The 16,147-nt window shown below is 51.6% G+C and overlaps 1 protein-coding gene across 1 annotated transcript in view; it reads left to right on the plus strand.

Annotated features, from left to right (window-relative positions):
* Nova2 (NOVA alternative splicing regulator 2) overlaps positions 1-728 on the plus strand; it is a 26,949-nt gene extending 26,221 nt beyond the window's left edge. The window contains exon 4 of the mRNA XM_023704572.1: positions 1-728. This exon is cut by the window's left edge and continues 708 nt beyond it. Coding sequence (XP_023560340.1) covers positions 1-345 — 345 coding nt within the window. The 3' untranslated portion in view covers positions 346-728.
* Positions 729-16,147: the final 15,419 nt, after the last annotated feature.

The raw sequence follows: 16,147 nt of genomic DNA on the forward strand, positions 1-16,147 counted from the left end.
GGCCCGCTGGTGGCGGCGGCGGCGGCGGCGGGGGCGGCCGGGGGCTTCCTGACGGCCGAGAAGCTGGCGGCCGAGAGCGCCAAGGAGCTGGTGGAGATCGCGGTGCCCGAGAACCTGGTGGGAGCCATCCTGGGCAAGGGGGGCAAGACGTTGGTGGAGTACCAGGAGCTGACAGGCGCCCGCATCCAGATCTCCAAGAAGGGCGAATTCCTGCCAGGCACGCGGAACCGGCGGGTCACCATCACGGGCAGCCCCGCGGCCACGCAAGCCGCTCAATACCTCATCAGCCAGCGGGTCACCTACGAGCAGGGGGTGAGGGCCTCAAACCCCCAGAAAGTGGGATGAGGCCTGTGGTGTGCGCGCCCGCCCTCCCTTCCTCCTGCTCCCGACTACCCCTCTTCCTCCTCCTCCGCTCCCTCCTTCCCCAGCTCCTGACCCTCAGCTTGGTGTGGACCTGCTGTCTTGGGATGGGGCTGGGGTAGGCCTGACTGCACCCTCCCCTTCTGGTAGTCATAGGCAGGATTGAGTGGCGGTTGGGGAAGGGGCTCAGAAGCCCCTCCCTGGCCCTGAGCTGACCCTTCCTCCCTTCCTCCCTCCCTGTGCTTGACTGGGCCTGCTCCTCCTCTCCCAGGGCCCAGGTCTGTGTGATATCTGTATATATTGCATTTTGTTGATTTTAATAGAAAACAAAGCGTTATTTTCTCTTTCTTTCCCTCCTCTTTTCCCCTCTTTTTCTCCTTTGGTAAGGACATTTTTTTCCCCTTTATGAAGTTTTTGTTTCTAAATGGGAGGAGGGGAGGGAACCTCAGGGTCACCTGGAATGAGGGGCCTCCCTAAAGTGCAACACCCCACTCTCTGCTTTCAGTTCCAGATCCCAGGAAAGCGATGGGAGTAGAGGTAGCTGAGGAGTCTTGAGCTGAAATGGGGCATCTGGAGCAGAGACCCCCCCAGTTCCGAGATTTTCTCAGCTACCCTTCCTCCACGGGGAGTCCCCCGTCCCGTCCCCCCCCCCCCCCCCCGTCTGGGTGGAATTTTCACTCTTTTACTGTCAGGTTGGATGGGGGCAGGGATGGCACTGTTGGGAATGAAGCCAGCTCTGGGATTGGGCCAGTCTTGTGAGAGGCTGGAGTGGCTTGCTGTGGCATCTGTGGCTTTTCCTAGAGTAGTGGATGTGAGGGTCCCATTGTGATATCATTGAATCAAGTAGTTTTGGGGGTGCTACTAGGTGCTCCTTATAATGTCACAGGAACCAATTTCCCAGAGGTCACTCCTTGTAATGATGAGACAAGGACTTCCTATGAGGTCTTAGTGAACGCTTTCTTGAAGGTCACTTAAGTGATATCTGGGGGTTTTGTACTTCCTGTGTTGTCTTGAAGTCACTTCCTGTGATGTCATTGGAATGAAGCATGCACTTCCTGTACTGGATGATGGCCAGTCCTTGACTGACCACCCACACCCTTCTTTGGTATTGACCTGGGGGGGTCTTCCTAGGAAGAGAATAAAGGGTGGGGCTTGAATCCAATCTGGAGAATTCTAACCAGAGGAAAAAAACAATATTGTCAGGGTCATCTCCGTCCAAACACATCAAGACTGCAACTGTGCCCTGGCAAGAGGCTTTCGAGAAAGAGCAGAGAAAACTATTGTTAAAGAACCCCCTTCCTGCCCCTGCCTTCTGTGTGCATGCCTGTGTCATGTGGCTTTGTTTCATTGACTGGTGAGCCAGATGCTTGGTGGCTTGTCAGGCCAACGTGGCCTGGTGTTGAATTTATTGAACAAGGGTGGCGTGTTTGGTCCGATGGAGTAGATCAGCTTGGTGGCTTCCAGCAGGCTGGCATACTTGGATGGTGTCTGATGATGGATCACAGTGTTGTGGTGTGCTTACCTTGGGCTCTGAGGAACTAGAATGTTCAGATGGAGTCTGACAAGCCAGACAGCCCTGAGAACCATTTGGGGAGTGCACTGTGTGCTCAGCTGTAAAGACCTGTTAGTGAACATCGAGGTGAGGGCCTGACAACCCTATAGACTAGGATAGCTGAGACTCACTTCCTCCTGCCCCCACTCTCTTGGAGACCACACCCACTTTTGCCAACCCAAAGCAGGCCCTCAGTGCCCTAGTTCCATCATCAGCATCTCTGAGGGAGGGGTACCCCATACTCACCCCCTCCCCCATTGGCCCCCCTCCTAGGTCTTCCAGACCCTTCTCTTCTCCATGGCTTTGGGAGAAATCTAGGCTCCTCCTGGTCTCCCCCTAAACAAGGAGGGAAGAAAAGTCACAAGAGACAATTCCCACCCTAAAGCCTGGGAGGCCCCTACCCCTTGCTAGAGAGCCACCCCTCAAATCAAAATGTGAAAATCCTTAGAAAGCAATAGCCTTCAAGGTACCTTGCACTGAATTTCCTACCCTGGCCCTTCCATCGAATGGGAGGCTATAGCTTGGGCACTGGGGTGACTTTCCATGCCTTTGCCATCTCCAGGGTGAGGGGCAGGCCCCATTTCCTGCACCCCCATGTCCCACCTCCTATCACTGATGCCTCCACCCCTAATCTCCACACTGAGCCCAGATGGAGATCTGAGTGCCAAAACAATTCTTGATATAACTTTGTACATATCTTCTATGGTGTAGGGGGTGCTGGAGTTGGAGCTGAGGGTGGCTTAGTAGGCCACCGCTCCCTCCACCTCCCAAAAGACCTTTTAGTATTTCACTGTATCTCCATCTAAAGGTGGAGATGACAGTGTCTATCTCAAGCATCTCCCTACAATCCCCCAGGTCCCCAAGAGGAGGGGAAGAAACCAGGGAGAGGTGAAATAAGGTCTGGGATTGGGGAGGTGGGAGCAGATGAGCTCATTTGCATATCATTTGCATCCTCTTGCTTGGCAGCAGCTTTCTACAAATGCATTAGCTGGAAGTCTGGGTCCCAATCAGCTGGGTCCATTACTTCTGTCACACAGACATGGCTCTGGAGGCTGGGCCTCCTGAAAAGCATTCCCTTGGGTGCCTGTCTGTGTAACAAACAAACCCCTTCCTAGTCTTATTTCTTGGGGACCCCACCTCAGTAGCCAGGGCTATCTGAAAGGTCCTTTGCTAGCTCAGTGAGCTAGTTCACTCGCCATGTTGGTGAGTGGGGAGCCACGTACCTTTTCCCGTTTCACCCTGGGAAACTCATCATCCTCCCCTTCCTTGAAAATCCCTTCTGCAATCTGACCTCAATCTTTTGTGCTGCAGCTTGTCCAGAAGGGACACACATGTGGGGCCAGGATGGGGACTAGTGAAAAACTCATCACTTCTTTGTTTTCCCCTCTCTCCCCTATTAGCCAATCACATCTCAGAGACTCTTAGCAGCCTCCATGCACCCAGCTCCTCAGCACCCAGTAGGTGCTTTATAAGTGTTTGCTGCATTGAATTCTCTCTGAATTGTCTCCTTCCTTCTCGTTGCCCTCCAGCTTCCAGTTCCTCCCCGCCCCCCCCCCGCATGTCCCTCTCTCTGTCTGTGGCTCCGTGTCCTCAGTCCCGTCTCTTATCTTTGTCTGTGTCTGTCTTCCTCCTCAACTCAACTCTCTCCCCTATTCCCCCATTTTAAAAAGTGCCAAACTTCCTTGGAACTGAGCCGCTCTGGGGGGAGAGGACCTTGTCTGAGTGGAGGAAGCGGGACCATCCTTTGAGGAGGCCCCTGAGAGGCATTGAAAAAGTCTTCGGACACTGAGCTAAACTGGGTCCCCCTTCCTCATTCCTCTTGCCCGGAATTTTTCTTAGAATATTTATAAGAAAAAAGGGAAGAAAAAAAAAAAAAAAGACCTCCTTTTCAACTAACCCCTACCTTGTTTGATCCCCTTTCTAACTCCACCAGCCGGGGAGAACCCCCTGTTGCTGATTTCTGGGCAAAGCAGTAGAAATCAGGGAGGGGAAAACAAACCCAGCCCCTCTTCTGCTGCCCCAAAGGGCAGTACCAATGGAATGTGCAAGAAGGGCCTCAAAGCACTTACGAGAACAAGGGGTTCGATGTGCCAAATTCACCTCCTCCGTCTCCCCTTTCAGGGGACTCTGAGCCAACCTGCCCAGCCATCTTCTGCCCTGTTCCAGCCACCTCTACATGGGCAAGGAGGCTTCACTGCAATAATTAGTCAGGCAGGATCAGAAGGCAAGCTCTTGCCCCTTTTACCTGCCCTGATGCCTGCCCTGGACTTGCAAGTGGGAATCATAGGTAGACGGCTGGGGGGTGATATTTAGAACACTACAGTGCCACTTCCTCTGGTGGTACCTCTCCCTTCCTGACCACCAAATCCTTCAGCACCCCCTCGATCTGTTTCTCCTGCCTGCTCCTCCCTCCCTAACCCTCCTCCTCCCTTTGCTTCCGGTTGGTCACCAACTGTCCCTAAGCCGGGAGGAGGTCCCCCACTTTGCTGTTTCAAGACCAGGATTAGACGTTGTGATAGACTAAGCGTTAGCAAAAGTATTAACGAGAGTGGCAATGCGAATGGCAACTTTGGCGTCCAAGCTGCTGATTGGGAGTGCACCTGTTGCGACAGCCCACGCAAGGCCTTGGCTGGGGGCGGGGGGAAGGCTGCGCCTGCCCGGCGTCGTCCGGACCCCAGGCCGGCTGGATGTCATGACGAGCAGAATGGGATCGCGATGCCCAAGTTGGGGCTAGACGGGACGAGGACCCAGGTTTATGTTCTCGTGGAATCCCGACGTCTAGTCCCGCTCGCGGTCCCTCTCTGCTCCACGCAGCGGTGTGAAGGCCTCGGAACGTGGCTTCTGTCCACCGCGCCGCAGCTGTGTGTAGGGCCGGTGGTCCCAGCATCCTCGCCAGTCGCGCTGCGGACTGCTGGGTTGCAGGCAAGGAGTTGGGGAAGGTCTCGGTCGGGGACGGTGGTGGTGAAGGCTGCTGGTTTTTAACCCTTTCTCAGCCGGTCTAGGACACTCTGGCCTCCCAGAAACATACAGAGGAGACCGCCTAACCCCCCCTCCCCACCCCCTTTCCCCACCCTACTCCACACCCCAAAACCACCAACCTCTCATCTTCTAAGTGACTCCATCACCACCGGCCACTGGAACCTTCGGCCTCATTGCTCCAGCCCGCCCCACTCGACCGTCAGACTCGCTCATCGAACTCTTTTTGATTAACCCTTTCTGTGTTCATCCCACGGAAAACTGTGTGTCCGGCAAGGGGGGGAGGGGGGAGGCTAGGGGCAGTGGCTACCTTTCCTCCATCTCCTCCCACCGCCAATGCCTCCCCACCTGCAACCCATCCCATGCCCCACCTCTATCCCTCCCCCCTAGGGTCTGCCCCGCCCTGGGGAACCAGAGCCTCTAGAGATAGCTTCGCTGTTTGGCTTTGTCCCTTTAAAAGGCGGGTCCAGGGGGCGTGGCCTCCCTCCTGCGGAGCGCTCACTCGGGCCCCACATTCTTCCCTGTACCCCTCCCACTCCCCACGCCTTCATTGTAAATAGTCCCTTTTGTACTGGGTTTGAGCCAGGGGACGTGGGGAGTCATTTTTTTTTTTTCTTTGTGTTGGCATCTCAGGCCACTGGAGGCATGGCCCGCATCTGGTTCTAGTTGGAAGAACCCCAAAGTGTGTCCCGTCACCTGCCCCAGAGCTAAGGAGTTAAAGGCTACAGTACAGTATTATTCCTGATGGGCTGGGTATGTAGATCGTCTGGCCGAAGTGGAAGGGTGCAGACTGACAAGATGGCTCAGTTGCCCCATTTGGGAAGTAGGCTCATCCTCCAGGCTTCCTGTGGAGTCTCCCTCCAGGAGATAATGGAGTCAGAAGATTTAAGTCTTCCCCCTTCCTCTGATGGAGACAGGGTAGGAGAAGAATTGGGGGTGGGGGTTGTGTTTGGAGAAATGATTACTAAATCTTTAGAATCTGAAGCTCGCCTCTCCCCAGGCTTGTCTTTCTCTTGGAAAATGGGGGGACCGGAGGACCTCTAAGGTCCCTTGATTCTCCTCAGTTTTAGATTAAGGGCCCAAGACCCAGGCTGGGCTCGCCCCCACCAGCCTGGCTCCTGCCCGCTGTCCTGTCCAGCATTCCTTGTCCTGGAATGTGGCCATGCCTCCAGTGCCTCCATTGAACCCCTTTAACTGATTCCTTCCATCCTCTGCGACCAGCGCCGCACCCACTTCTTCCTGCCACCTCCAGAAGCTCCTGGCTGGGGCCCACCGCCCTCTCCTCTCCTCCCCCCATTGCCATGCCTGGGCCATGCCCACCCCACCCACCCACCCCCAGTGTCCGTTGTGTGACCTAGTGCACCATGTATTAGCTTCCATGGCCCCCGTCCCCACCACACCCCTCCCCCCTTCTCCCTCGGCGACTTCACCTTTTTTTGCCGCGATAAACGCCATCTCAGCATCTGTGTCTAATGTTGTCTTTTTTGCTTGACATCACACACTCCTTCTTAACCCATCCCCCTCCCTCTCCCTCCTCCCTGCACCTCCACCTTCTTCCTCAGTTCTTTCCCCTTCTCCCCCAGGGCTCTGGGCACTTAGGGGAGGAGGGTGGGGGGAAAACCTCTGAGGATGGTCCCTAACTGGAGGAGGGGGTGCAGGGGTGGGTTGGGTTGTTCTCTCTGGACTCAGTGAGCACCCTGAGCAAAAGCGGCTGAGGGAAACATATTCAAGGCTTCCGTGTCCAAAGGCACCACCACCACCCATACACCCACAGCCGCAGCCCCAGGTGGCACCCGCCCGGAGGCACATACGCACCCACAGAGCTACACACATAGGGCCCCAAGTAGCACTGAGGTGGCCCGAGGTACAGGTGAGATCCAGGTTTACAACTCACGCTGCTCTGAGCCTTCATTTCCCCATCTGCAAAAATGGGGATCTTTTTTAATGTTATATTTTGGTTGAATTGTTTTCAGGAGAGATTATTTATTTATTTATTTATTTATTTATTTATTGGCGCCGAGGACCAAACCCAGGGCTTCCAGCTTGCTAGGCAAGCATTCTACCGCGGAGTCGAATCCCCAGGCCCTTAAAGTTATTTTTACATCACATGTTTTATGCTTGGATTCAATACATCATTCACTTAAAAAAATACTGAGCCTCTACTATACGTAAGGCACTGTTCTAGGCTCCAGAGATAAACCCATAGCCAAAGCAGATCCAGATAGCTGCCTTCAGGAAGCAGACATTCTACTGGAAGAAGCCTGCAATTTCCTCCTTAGACACATGGAACCTGGCACATGGCACATGGACCTAAGATGAAGATCAGGGATTACAAACCATAGTCAGCAGGCAGGTCTGGCAAACACAGAATCTGAACAGTGTCTTGTGTAAGTCTGTCACCAGCATTTGAACACTGGGGGATCTCTGGGAATGTGGGCTTTGAGATTCTCTAGACAATTCTGATGTGGTGTCTTTGGTTGCGACTGTGAGCGGGCTACAGTGGACATGGAGCAGCCACTGGTTACCTCAGGACAGGGAGGCTCAGTCGCTCCCGACCTGCCCTGCTCATCTGTGGCACATACAAGGCCCCTGCATGGATGGGTGGGCAGCCCCAGGGTAAAGGCTTAGTGCTAACATCCTTCAACTTTAGAGGCATCAGCCATGTGGCTCGCAGGTAAGAAAGCCATGCAAGAGGAAGGGTAGAGTTTGGGATGGAGAGAACAAAGGGCTGTGCAGGGTGGGGCATGGGGCCTGATACAGATTCTGGCATAATCTGTATCCTCTGCCTGGGACTCGACCTCCACCCCTGGGAAACACCCTACAGAGCTGTACTTAATATTCCAGAAGGATTTTGCTTGTGAATTGACTAGTGAGCACCTGACAAAGGAAATGTTCAGCCCATAGTGCTTGCCAGAGCCCCTCTCCAGCTGAAAAATAGTAACACGACTGTAGAGGACAGAAACCAAGGGGATGAGGGGGGAATGAGAGGAAAAGAAGACCAAAACTCAAGAGTCCATGTAAAGAAAAGAAAAAAAAAAAAAAGCCCTGGGAAGGATGACCATGGAAATAAGTAACTGAGGAGTGTTTATTTATTTATTCATTCATTCATTCATTCATTCATTCATTCATTTATTTATTTGGTACAGGGTCTTGCTGCATAGCTCAGACTCTTAGTGATCCTCCTGTCTTAGCCTCCCCAGTGCTGGGATTAGAGACGTGTGTCCAGGGTTCCGGGCCTGCACGGTATGCGGTACCGGGCATTGAACCCGGACTCTTGCCAGGCAGGCACTTAGACCACTGAGCTATCTCCCCAGCCCAGAGGAGTGTTTATTCTTTCATTCATCCAACACATGTTTATTGAACAGTTATGATGTTCTAGGCCTAGGGATATGCTGTTGCCCCTCGCAAGTGATAAATGGAGTTGCAGTCCTCAGTATACTGTAGAGCCTCAAAAGTCTACCGACTCATGAGCTACAGGCCATCTGGTCCCGGCCTGTGACTCTCATGTGTGTTGCCTGGTGTTAGAAACATCACCAAGTTGGGCCATTTCAGGAAGAGTCATTTTCCATCAGGCAATAGTAAATTGGAAGGGATGTGGCAGGAGAATAGGGTCAGTTTCTGAGTTCCTGTTCTGCTGTGTGACTTTGGGCAACATGATCTCTTTGGCCGAGGAGGAAAGGAGAGGAGATGAGGTGAGGAAAAAGGTGAGTAATGGAGGATCTATCCTGTGCTCCCTTGAAACCTCCAGACCTGCCCTGGGTGGATGTGGGGGGAAAGCAGTTACAGGGATGGTGGGGAGGCTTCTGGGAAAAGAGAAGAAAGGGAAGGGTTGCCTGGAGGAGAGAACATCCTAGAAACAGGACTGAGAGGGGAGCAGGGGCTGGGAGGGGCTTAGGTGAAGGTCAGGGTCTCAAGTGGCTCCACACAGTGCACACTGGAGCCAGTTTTTTAGGACAGGTGGGGAGAGTGCAGGAGGTGGAGAGGGAGAGACAAGCTCCAACCGGAAATGGAAACAAAGAATTTTAAATAATATATGCAATATTGGGACCATACTTAACTAAAATATCGGTGGTTGTTGTTAATCTAAAAGTCATATGTAAATGGATTTCCTGTATTTTATCTGGCAATCTTCTGCAGAGGAAGACAAATGTAAGGAACAAAAACCGAGCCAGGAGAATCAGATCCGATGGTGCACACCTGTAACCCCAGCATTGTGGGAGGCCAAGGCAGGGGGAGCACAAGTTCAAGCCCAGCCTGAACAATTTAGCTACTTAGCAGGACCTCATCTCAAAATAAAAGAATAAAAAGAAGCTGCCGATGTAGCTCAGTGTGAAGGCCCTGGGTTCAATCTCCAGTACTGGGTAAAACACACACACACACACACACACACACACACACACACACCACACACCACACACAGAGGCTCCAGGAGAACTTGTCAGCAGGACTGGCATCAGGCCCACCATGTGGAATTCTAACCTGGGCATACTTGCTCACTGCCTCAAACTCTGCCTTGGACTCCCTGCTCTCCCTGCCCCAACCTTCCTGCTCCTCAGTCCCCTGTCCCAGTCCCTAAGGCTGTGGCTCTATTTCCCTTGGTCTCCCCTTTTTCAGTCCCTCTGTGCTCCCTCCACTCTTCCTTCCTGAGTTTCTGCTCCCCCTGAATCTGCATCCCACATCACAAGCGGTTGAGTCTTTGTTCGCACTTCTCCCCATATGCCTAAGGGGCACAGTCCTTGGGGGAAGCCTGAGGGACAATAGGATAGGAGAAAGGGAAACAGAGCCAAGCCACAGTCCTCGGTCAATCAGGGACGAAGCTTCTGGCAAAGCCAGACATGGAGGAGGATGCATTTTGCCAGCTGGATGCTCCATCTGTGGCGGACCTTGGGGACTCAGCGAGCCAGGGATCTCTTCAGCTCCCTCCACTCTCCTGCCCTCTAGAGAAGATCAGTCTCTCTCACAAGCGTTCTCCCCACCGACTGCCCTGCTCCAGCATCTGGTCCTGGTCCGGGTCCCGGGGACCCCTCTGCATCACTGCTTCCAGGCCTCCTCTGCTTGCCTCTGCATCTCACCCTCTCTGCCTGTTTGCCTTCCGTTACCAGGTCTTCCTCCTTCATCACTTTTTTCTCTGCATCTCAAGCCCATGAGGTATCTCTGCCAGGCTCTCTCCCTTCCTTTTGGAAATGGGGTCTCTGTGAGCCTCATTCAATCACTGTCTGCCTCTCCCTGTGTCTGCATTTCTCTGTCCCTGTCTGTGTATCCACTGTGACTCAGTGGCAGTGAACAACATCATCAGGGACAATTCAAACATAAAGGGACTTACTGAGGGACACAGACCTTCTCAAAAGAAACAAGGTTCAAGCCCAAGCCCCCAGGGCAATCCTGAATCCAGGGCCCAGTGAGGCCGGCACAGAAGACCTAACCTGGCCCAAGGTGACCAGGAAGCGACCACAGACTTCCACCAGCCTGCCTCACCAGGGTGTGCACAGGTATGGCCGTGGCCTGACGTGGCTTTCTATACCCACTCAACCTAGTTAGAAATTCAAACTTCTAGGGACCAGGGAGATGGCGCAGTAGAATAAGCATTTGCCTCTCAAGGGCAAGGGCCTGAGTTCAATCCCCAGTTCCGCAAAAAAAAAAAAGAAAAAGAAAAAGAAAGAAAGAAAGAAAAAATTCAAGCTTGGAAAGAAGAAAAGAAGAAAGAAAGAAAAAGAAATTCAAGCTTTCTGCAAAGTGGAACCATGCTGCATCAACTGGTCCCCCACGGTATTCTGGGAAATGTAGTTTTAGGCTTCCAGCCTCTGCCAGTTTGGGAGGGTGCACTACAGTAGAGTAGATGAGGGGGGCCCACTTTTGCACATGCCCCGTGTGTGTGTTTCTAGGTTTAGCTGTTTCTCACTTTTAGTTTCTCAGTGAGTCGCTCTCTTTTCCCCCTTGGTTTTATTTCAGTTCTTCCATTTCTATGGGCTTCTCTGTTCCCTTTCTTGGTTACCAGCTATATGACCAGCACCAACCCTTAAGAATCGCCCCCATCCCATCCCCAAGCCCGGCTGCACTGTTGAAGGGACTTCTCCCATTCTTCACTGAACCAAGGCGCAAGGCCATAAAGGAGAAGAGGGGGACAAGGAAGAGATGGCTCCCCTGGTTCTGAGGAGAAGCTGGGAAGGGGACACTGCCTTGGCTTCCCAGGTGCTCTCCACACTGCTGGGGGTATCTAGCACTGGGTAGGCAACAGGAATACTGAGTTTGGTGAGTGCCACACACCAGAAGTGGCCACAGAGTGTGTTGTCATTTAGGTTTGGGACAGAATAGAGCCAGCGTGGAACCAGAAGTGACTGTTCAGCCTGGAAACTAGACCTCTTTCACTGTGTGTTTTGTTGGTTTGGGTTTGCTTCGCTTTGCTTTGTATCTGAGACAGGGTCTCCCTATGTAGTCCAGGCTGGCCTTGAACTCACTATGTAGCCCACACTGGGCTTGAACTTGCAGCAATCTTCCTGCCTCAGTTTCCCAAGTGCTGGGATTGCAAGCATGACCACCATACCTGGCCTTTTCACTGTTCTTTACCCAATAATTTTGAAATTATAGGAAAATGGAATTGTGTCATTCTCAGGAGACAGGCGCATTCAAAAAAACATTTATTGAGAGAGAAGGAGGGAGGGAGGGAGTGGGGGGAGAGAGAGAGAGAGAGAGAGAGAGGATTGATTTCCCTACCCTGAGAAGCTTACATTCTTTTGGGGGAAAATACCAAGCAACAAAGTAAATTAAGTCAATTACGTGGTACATAAGTACATTATAAAGAAAATGAAGCATAGGAGCGAAATAGAGAGCCAGGATAAAACACTGAAATTTCTAAGCAGGCCAACAGAAAAGACTTCCCTGAAAATGGGATCTGTTTGTAACGGTTCCAAAGAGAGGTGGGAGGAGGCTGTGGATATCCTGGGAAAGAGCATTCCAATCCTGGGAACAGCAAGTGCAAAGGTCCTGGGGTGGGTGTGCCTGGAACAGGGAGGTGGGCAGAGCAGCTGCGGCAGAGTGCACAGGGGAGAGAGGAACAAGTGAAATTAGAGAAGAGCAAAAGGGGAGAGGCGATCTCAGACTTTGAATTTTACTCTGAAACCCAAGCTGTGGGAGAGTTCTGAGCTGAAGGATATGAGCTGACTCAGATTTAAATAGAATCCCTTTGGGCATTTCGTGGGACAGGGACAAGGACAGTGGAATCAACAGTGCATCCAGGAAGAGGGTGGCTACACTTTCCCAGGTAGACCAGGCATAAGGCTGTGGAAGAATAGAGGAAAGGTCCCCTTCTGGTGGTGTTCGAGGGTAGCACTGGCAGCCTGGGTGGGGGAGTGAGAAAAAAGGAAGTAGCCTGACTCAAGTCCACTGGTGTTCTTAGCACTGGATTTAGAGATTAAGAATCAAAACCAGGGGCCGGGGAGATAGCTCAGTAGAATAAGCGCTTCCCTGGCAAGCGCAAGGGCCTGAGTTCAATCTCTGGTTCCGCAAAAAAAAAAAAAAAAGAATCAAACCAGATGGATTAAAGCGCCTGCTTAGGCAGAGAATAGTGGCTGGGTTTTGATCCCAGCATGCCTTGCCAGTCCTGCCCCAGAGGAGCACTGAGAGACCCCACTGGTGGCTGTGCCTGTAATCCCAGCACTTGTGGTTTCTTCCCTCCCCCCACCCCCATACTGGGGATTGAACTCAGAACCTTGTGCTTGCCAGACAAGCGCTTATTCTACGGAGCTATCTCCCTGGCGCTATCCAAGCACTTGGGAAGCTGAAAACAGGACCGTCACTATGAGTCCGATCTGTGTAGTGAGACTCTGTAGACCCTTGTACTAAATACATTTAAAGAAAAAAAGAATCAAACCAAGGCTAAAATTAAGGATGGTAACTGTTAGTATTGTTGGAGTTTGGCACAAGTCTAAAAACTGGATTAACATTCAGGCAAAAACAACAGTGAACCTTGATGTCTGGGTTACGGCCAAGGTTAACACTTAACTACGCGGCTGGATGTGGTGGTGCATACCTATAATCCCAGCACTCAGGAGGCTGAAGCAGAAAACAGCCTTGAGTTCAGACCAAATTGGGCTGCATACTTAGTTCAAGGCCAACCTGAACTACAAAGTAAGGCCCTGTCTCAAAACACAGTTATATATGAGATCAAGATAAATGAAGATTAGGTATACAGTTATGGTCCTGATTATATCAAGTATCAAAATGAAGGCTAAGTTTATGGCCGGTGTCAGGGGTATCAAGTCAGGATGAATCTGTGGTCAGAGCCAAAGTTGAGGATTAGCTTGAGGTGTAACTGGGTTATGATCTTCAGATTTACAGTTAAGCGTAGGCAGCATCCGGGCTAAAGTCATGAGAGAGAAAATTATGCCAAGAACAGTCAGGCATGATGGTACATGCCTGCAATCCCAGCACTCGGGAGGCTGAAGCAGGAGGACTTCCATGAGATGGAGGCCAACCTGGGCTACCTAGTGAGTACAAGGTTAGTTTGAACTACATAGTGAGACCCTGTCTCCAAACAATTCCAGCAACAGGAATTAGGCCTAAAACATTCCACAGGTGTAGTGCTGGGAACAGTGTTGATTTAAGGACAAAGGGAAGTTTATGGTACAATGGGGTTAGGGTTATAGCTGAGGAAAGAGACAGGTTCACCCAAAGAGAAATTGGTGGGTGACCTTTAAGTGTTGACCCCATTGTTGATACAGTGAGCTTCATTAAAGCTATGGTTTCTTTTCTTTTCTTTTCTTTTCTTTTTTCTTTTTGAGACAAGGTCTTGCCAGGTAGCCCAGGCTGGCCTGGAACTTACAGTGATCCTCCTGAGCGCCAGGATTAGACCCATGTACCACCATGTCTGGTCAAGAGTGTGGTTTAGTTAAGACTGGTGTAGACTGGACATGTACATAGGTGGTAGGCTCAGCATTTTGCGGGGGGTTATTATCCTCCTCAGTGGGAATATACCTAGGTGTGGCACAGGTAACATTAGCTGCTAGAAGACATGAGCCATCCCGGTGGCCACAGGAAGTTCCTTTTTTTTTTTTTGTGGAACCAGGGATTGAACTCAGGCCCTTGTGCTTGCCAGGGAAGTGCTTATTCCACTAAACCATCCCCCTGGCCCCAGGAATTTCCTTTTTGCAGACACATCCGGGCACCATGAGTCTCAGCAGGGGATGTCCATGGTTCGGCAATTCTGTACCATCAGCAATACACTTCCCATGGAAGGGAAGACCGAGGTGGCGTTCCTTCTTCCCTTTTTTCTTTCAGCCCCACAGTGACACACTGTCACCTCTGCTGATCTTCTGTTTGCAAACTCTAATCCTTGGCCTTTCCCAGAAGTGTAGAAAGTGGCTCTGAAATAGAAAAGAAAGTGGCTCTGGGATGAGAACATGGAGTAACAGTCCTGCCACCAATGGACAGATACAGGGCTGGCAGTGTCTGGCCCTAGGGAGAGGGGAGGGAACTGAAAAGTGCCCAAGGCTAATGCCCCCTCTGAGATGGCAGAGAGACACAGAAAGCAGAGGAACTCAGATAAAGACCAGGCAGGATTCCGGTGGAATTTAGAGAAAATGTCAGGCTCAGAGGGGAGGGAACAGAAACCTCAAGACAGAAAAGGACAGAGATGCAAAGGTGACAAAGACTAGGGCAGGTGTGACACAGAGAGAGAGAGAGAGAGAGAGAGAGAGAGAGAGAGAGAGAGAGAGAGAGAGAGGACAGACCCAGAAAGAGGGAAAGATAGAGATCTTGAAAGAATGGGTTCAAGATTAGGGGGAGGGCTGAGGATGCTGCTCTGTGGTGGGTCATTTCCTAGGGTGCACAACACCCTTGTTCTCATTCCCAGCCAGAAGAATAAAACCAACGACTAAGGAGAGTGAGCAAAATTCATAGGGAGAGGGAGGGCAGAGGCCCCGGGGAGAAGGACAGATCTACCAAGGAGTGGATGGATGGATGCCCAGACGGATGGAGGGAAGAGGAAGAGGACCAGAAAGCCGGAGAAACACAGCGAGGGGTACTTGAAGAGCAGCCAGAGCCCCTCCCCTTGTGCTTATTTGGTGGGCCTCCTTGGCCCTTCTTAGCAGTGGCAATACCTGGATGTGGTTCTTCACTGGTGTCTTTGTTTTCCCTGGGACTTGAACCCAGGACGTTACATCCCTAGTTGTTTTATTACTTTTTTTTTTTTTTTTTTCCTTCAAAAAAGGGAATTGAACTCATGCCCTTGCGCTTGCCAGGGAAGCGCTTATTCCACTGAGCCATCTCTCCGGCCCCGTTTTTTTTACTTTTTGAGACAGAATCTCTTTAAATTGTCCAGACCGGCCTCAAACTTGCTATTCTCCCACCTCAGCTTCCCCATAACTGTTGTCTGTCTAGTCATATACCCTCACACCTAGTTTGTAGTGCAGTGTCTTATTTCAATAGATACAGTTTCATTTTTTTTCTTTACCTCTTTAAATTTTTCAATGTTCTGTATCCTAAACAAAAGAGGAGGGCAGTCAAATTCCAACAACCTACTTCTTTTTAAAAGGGAAAAAATTTAAAATAAATAAATGAATAAATAAAAGGGGGAAAAAAAAAAGCCAGACATAGTTGTGTACACCTGTAACCCCAGGATTCTGGGGGGGGTGGGGCAAGATTCCAACTTTGTGCCCAGTCTGGACAACCGAGCAACTTAAGAGACATCTAGTCTCAAAGTGAAAAGGTCTGGGGAGGCCCTGGCTTCAGTCCGCAGTTGGGGGAGAGGATGGAAACTTCACCCTTTCCTCTCCTGCTGCAGATCCCAGGGGCTCTGTAGAACTCTGAATGAGAAAGTGGCGGACAAGTGGCCTTTAGCGATGGCGATTTCTCACTTTGCTCTAGAGGCTTCCCACCCCACCAGAAGAAGGTCGATGCCTGGAGATGGTTTTGAAAGGCCCACCGCCCCCCTCTGGAGCTCCGGGACAGGATGTACACCCGCCACTCCTCCCCGCTTGCAAATTACGTCTCCTGGACCGACAGCCCTCCCCAGTCTAGTACCTACTCAAGACCTAGAGAATTGAAAGGGAGGGAGGTCGAGGAACTAGACATTGGCGGGAGGTAGAGTAAGCCAGCCTAGCGCAAGGAGGAGCCTGGGCTGTGAATTTCAGGTTAAGACCGTCAGAGACCCGAAATTGACGAGGAGGCGGGGCTTAAAGTCATGACGCTTGTGATTGGGGGTGGGAGGGGCGTGGCCGTAGGGCTGTGGGTGTGATTTAGGCACCTTAGCAGGAGCGAAGGTCG

This window comes from Octodon degus, unplaced genomic scaffold (assembly GCF_000260255.1).
Source record: "Octodon degus isolate 3935 unplaced genomic scaffold, OctDeg1.0 scaffold00197, whole genome shotgun sequence".
NCBI classification, from domain to species: Eukaryota; Metazoa; Chordata; class Mammalia; order Rodentia; family Octodontidae; genus Octodon; species Octodon degus.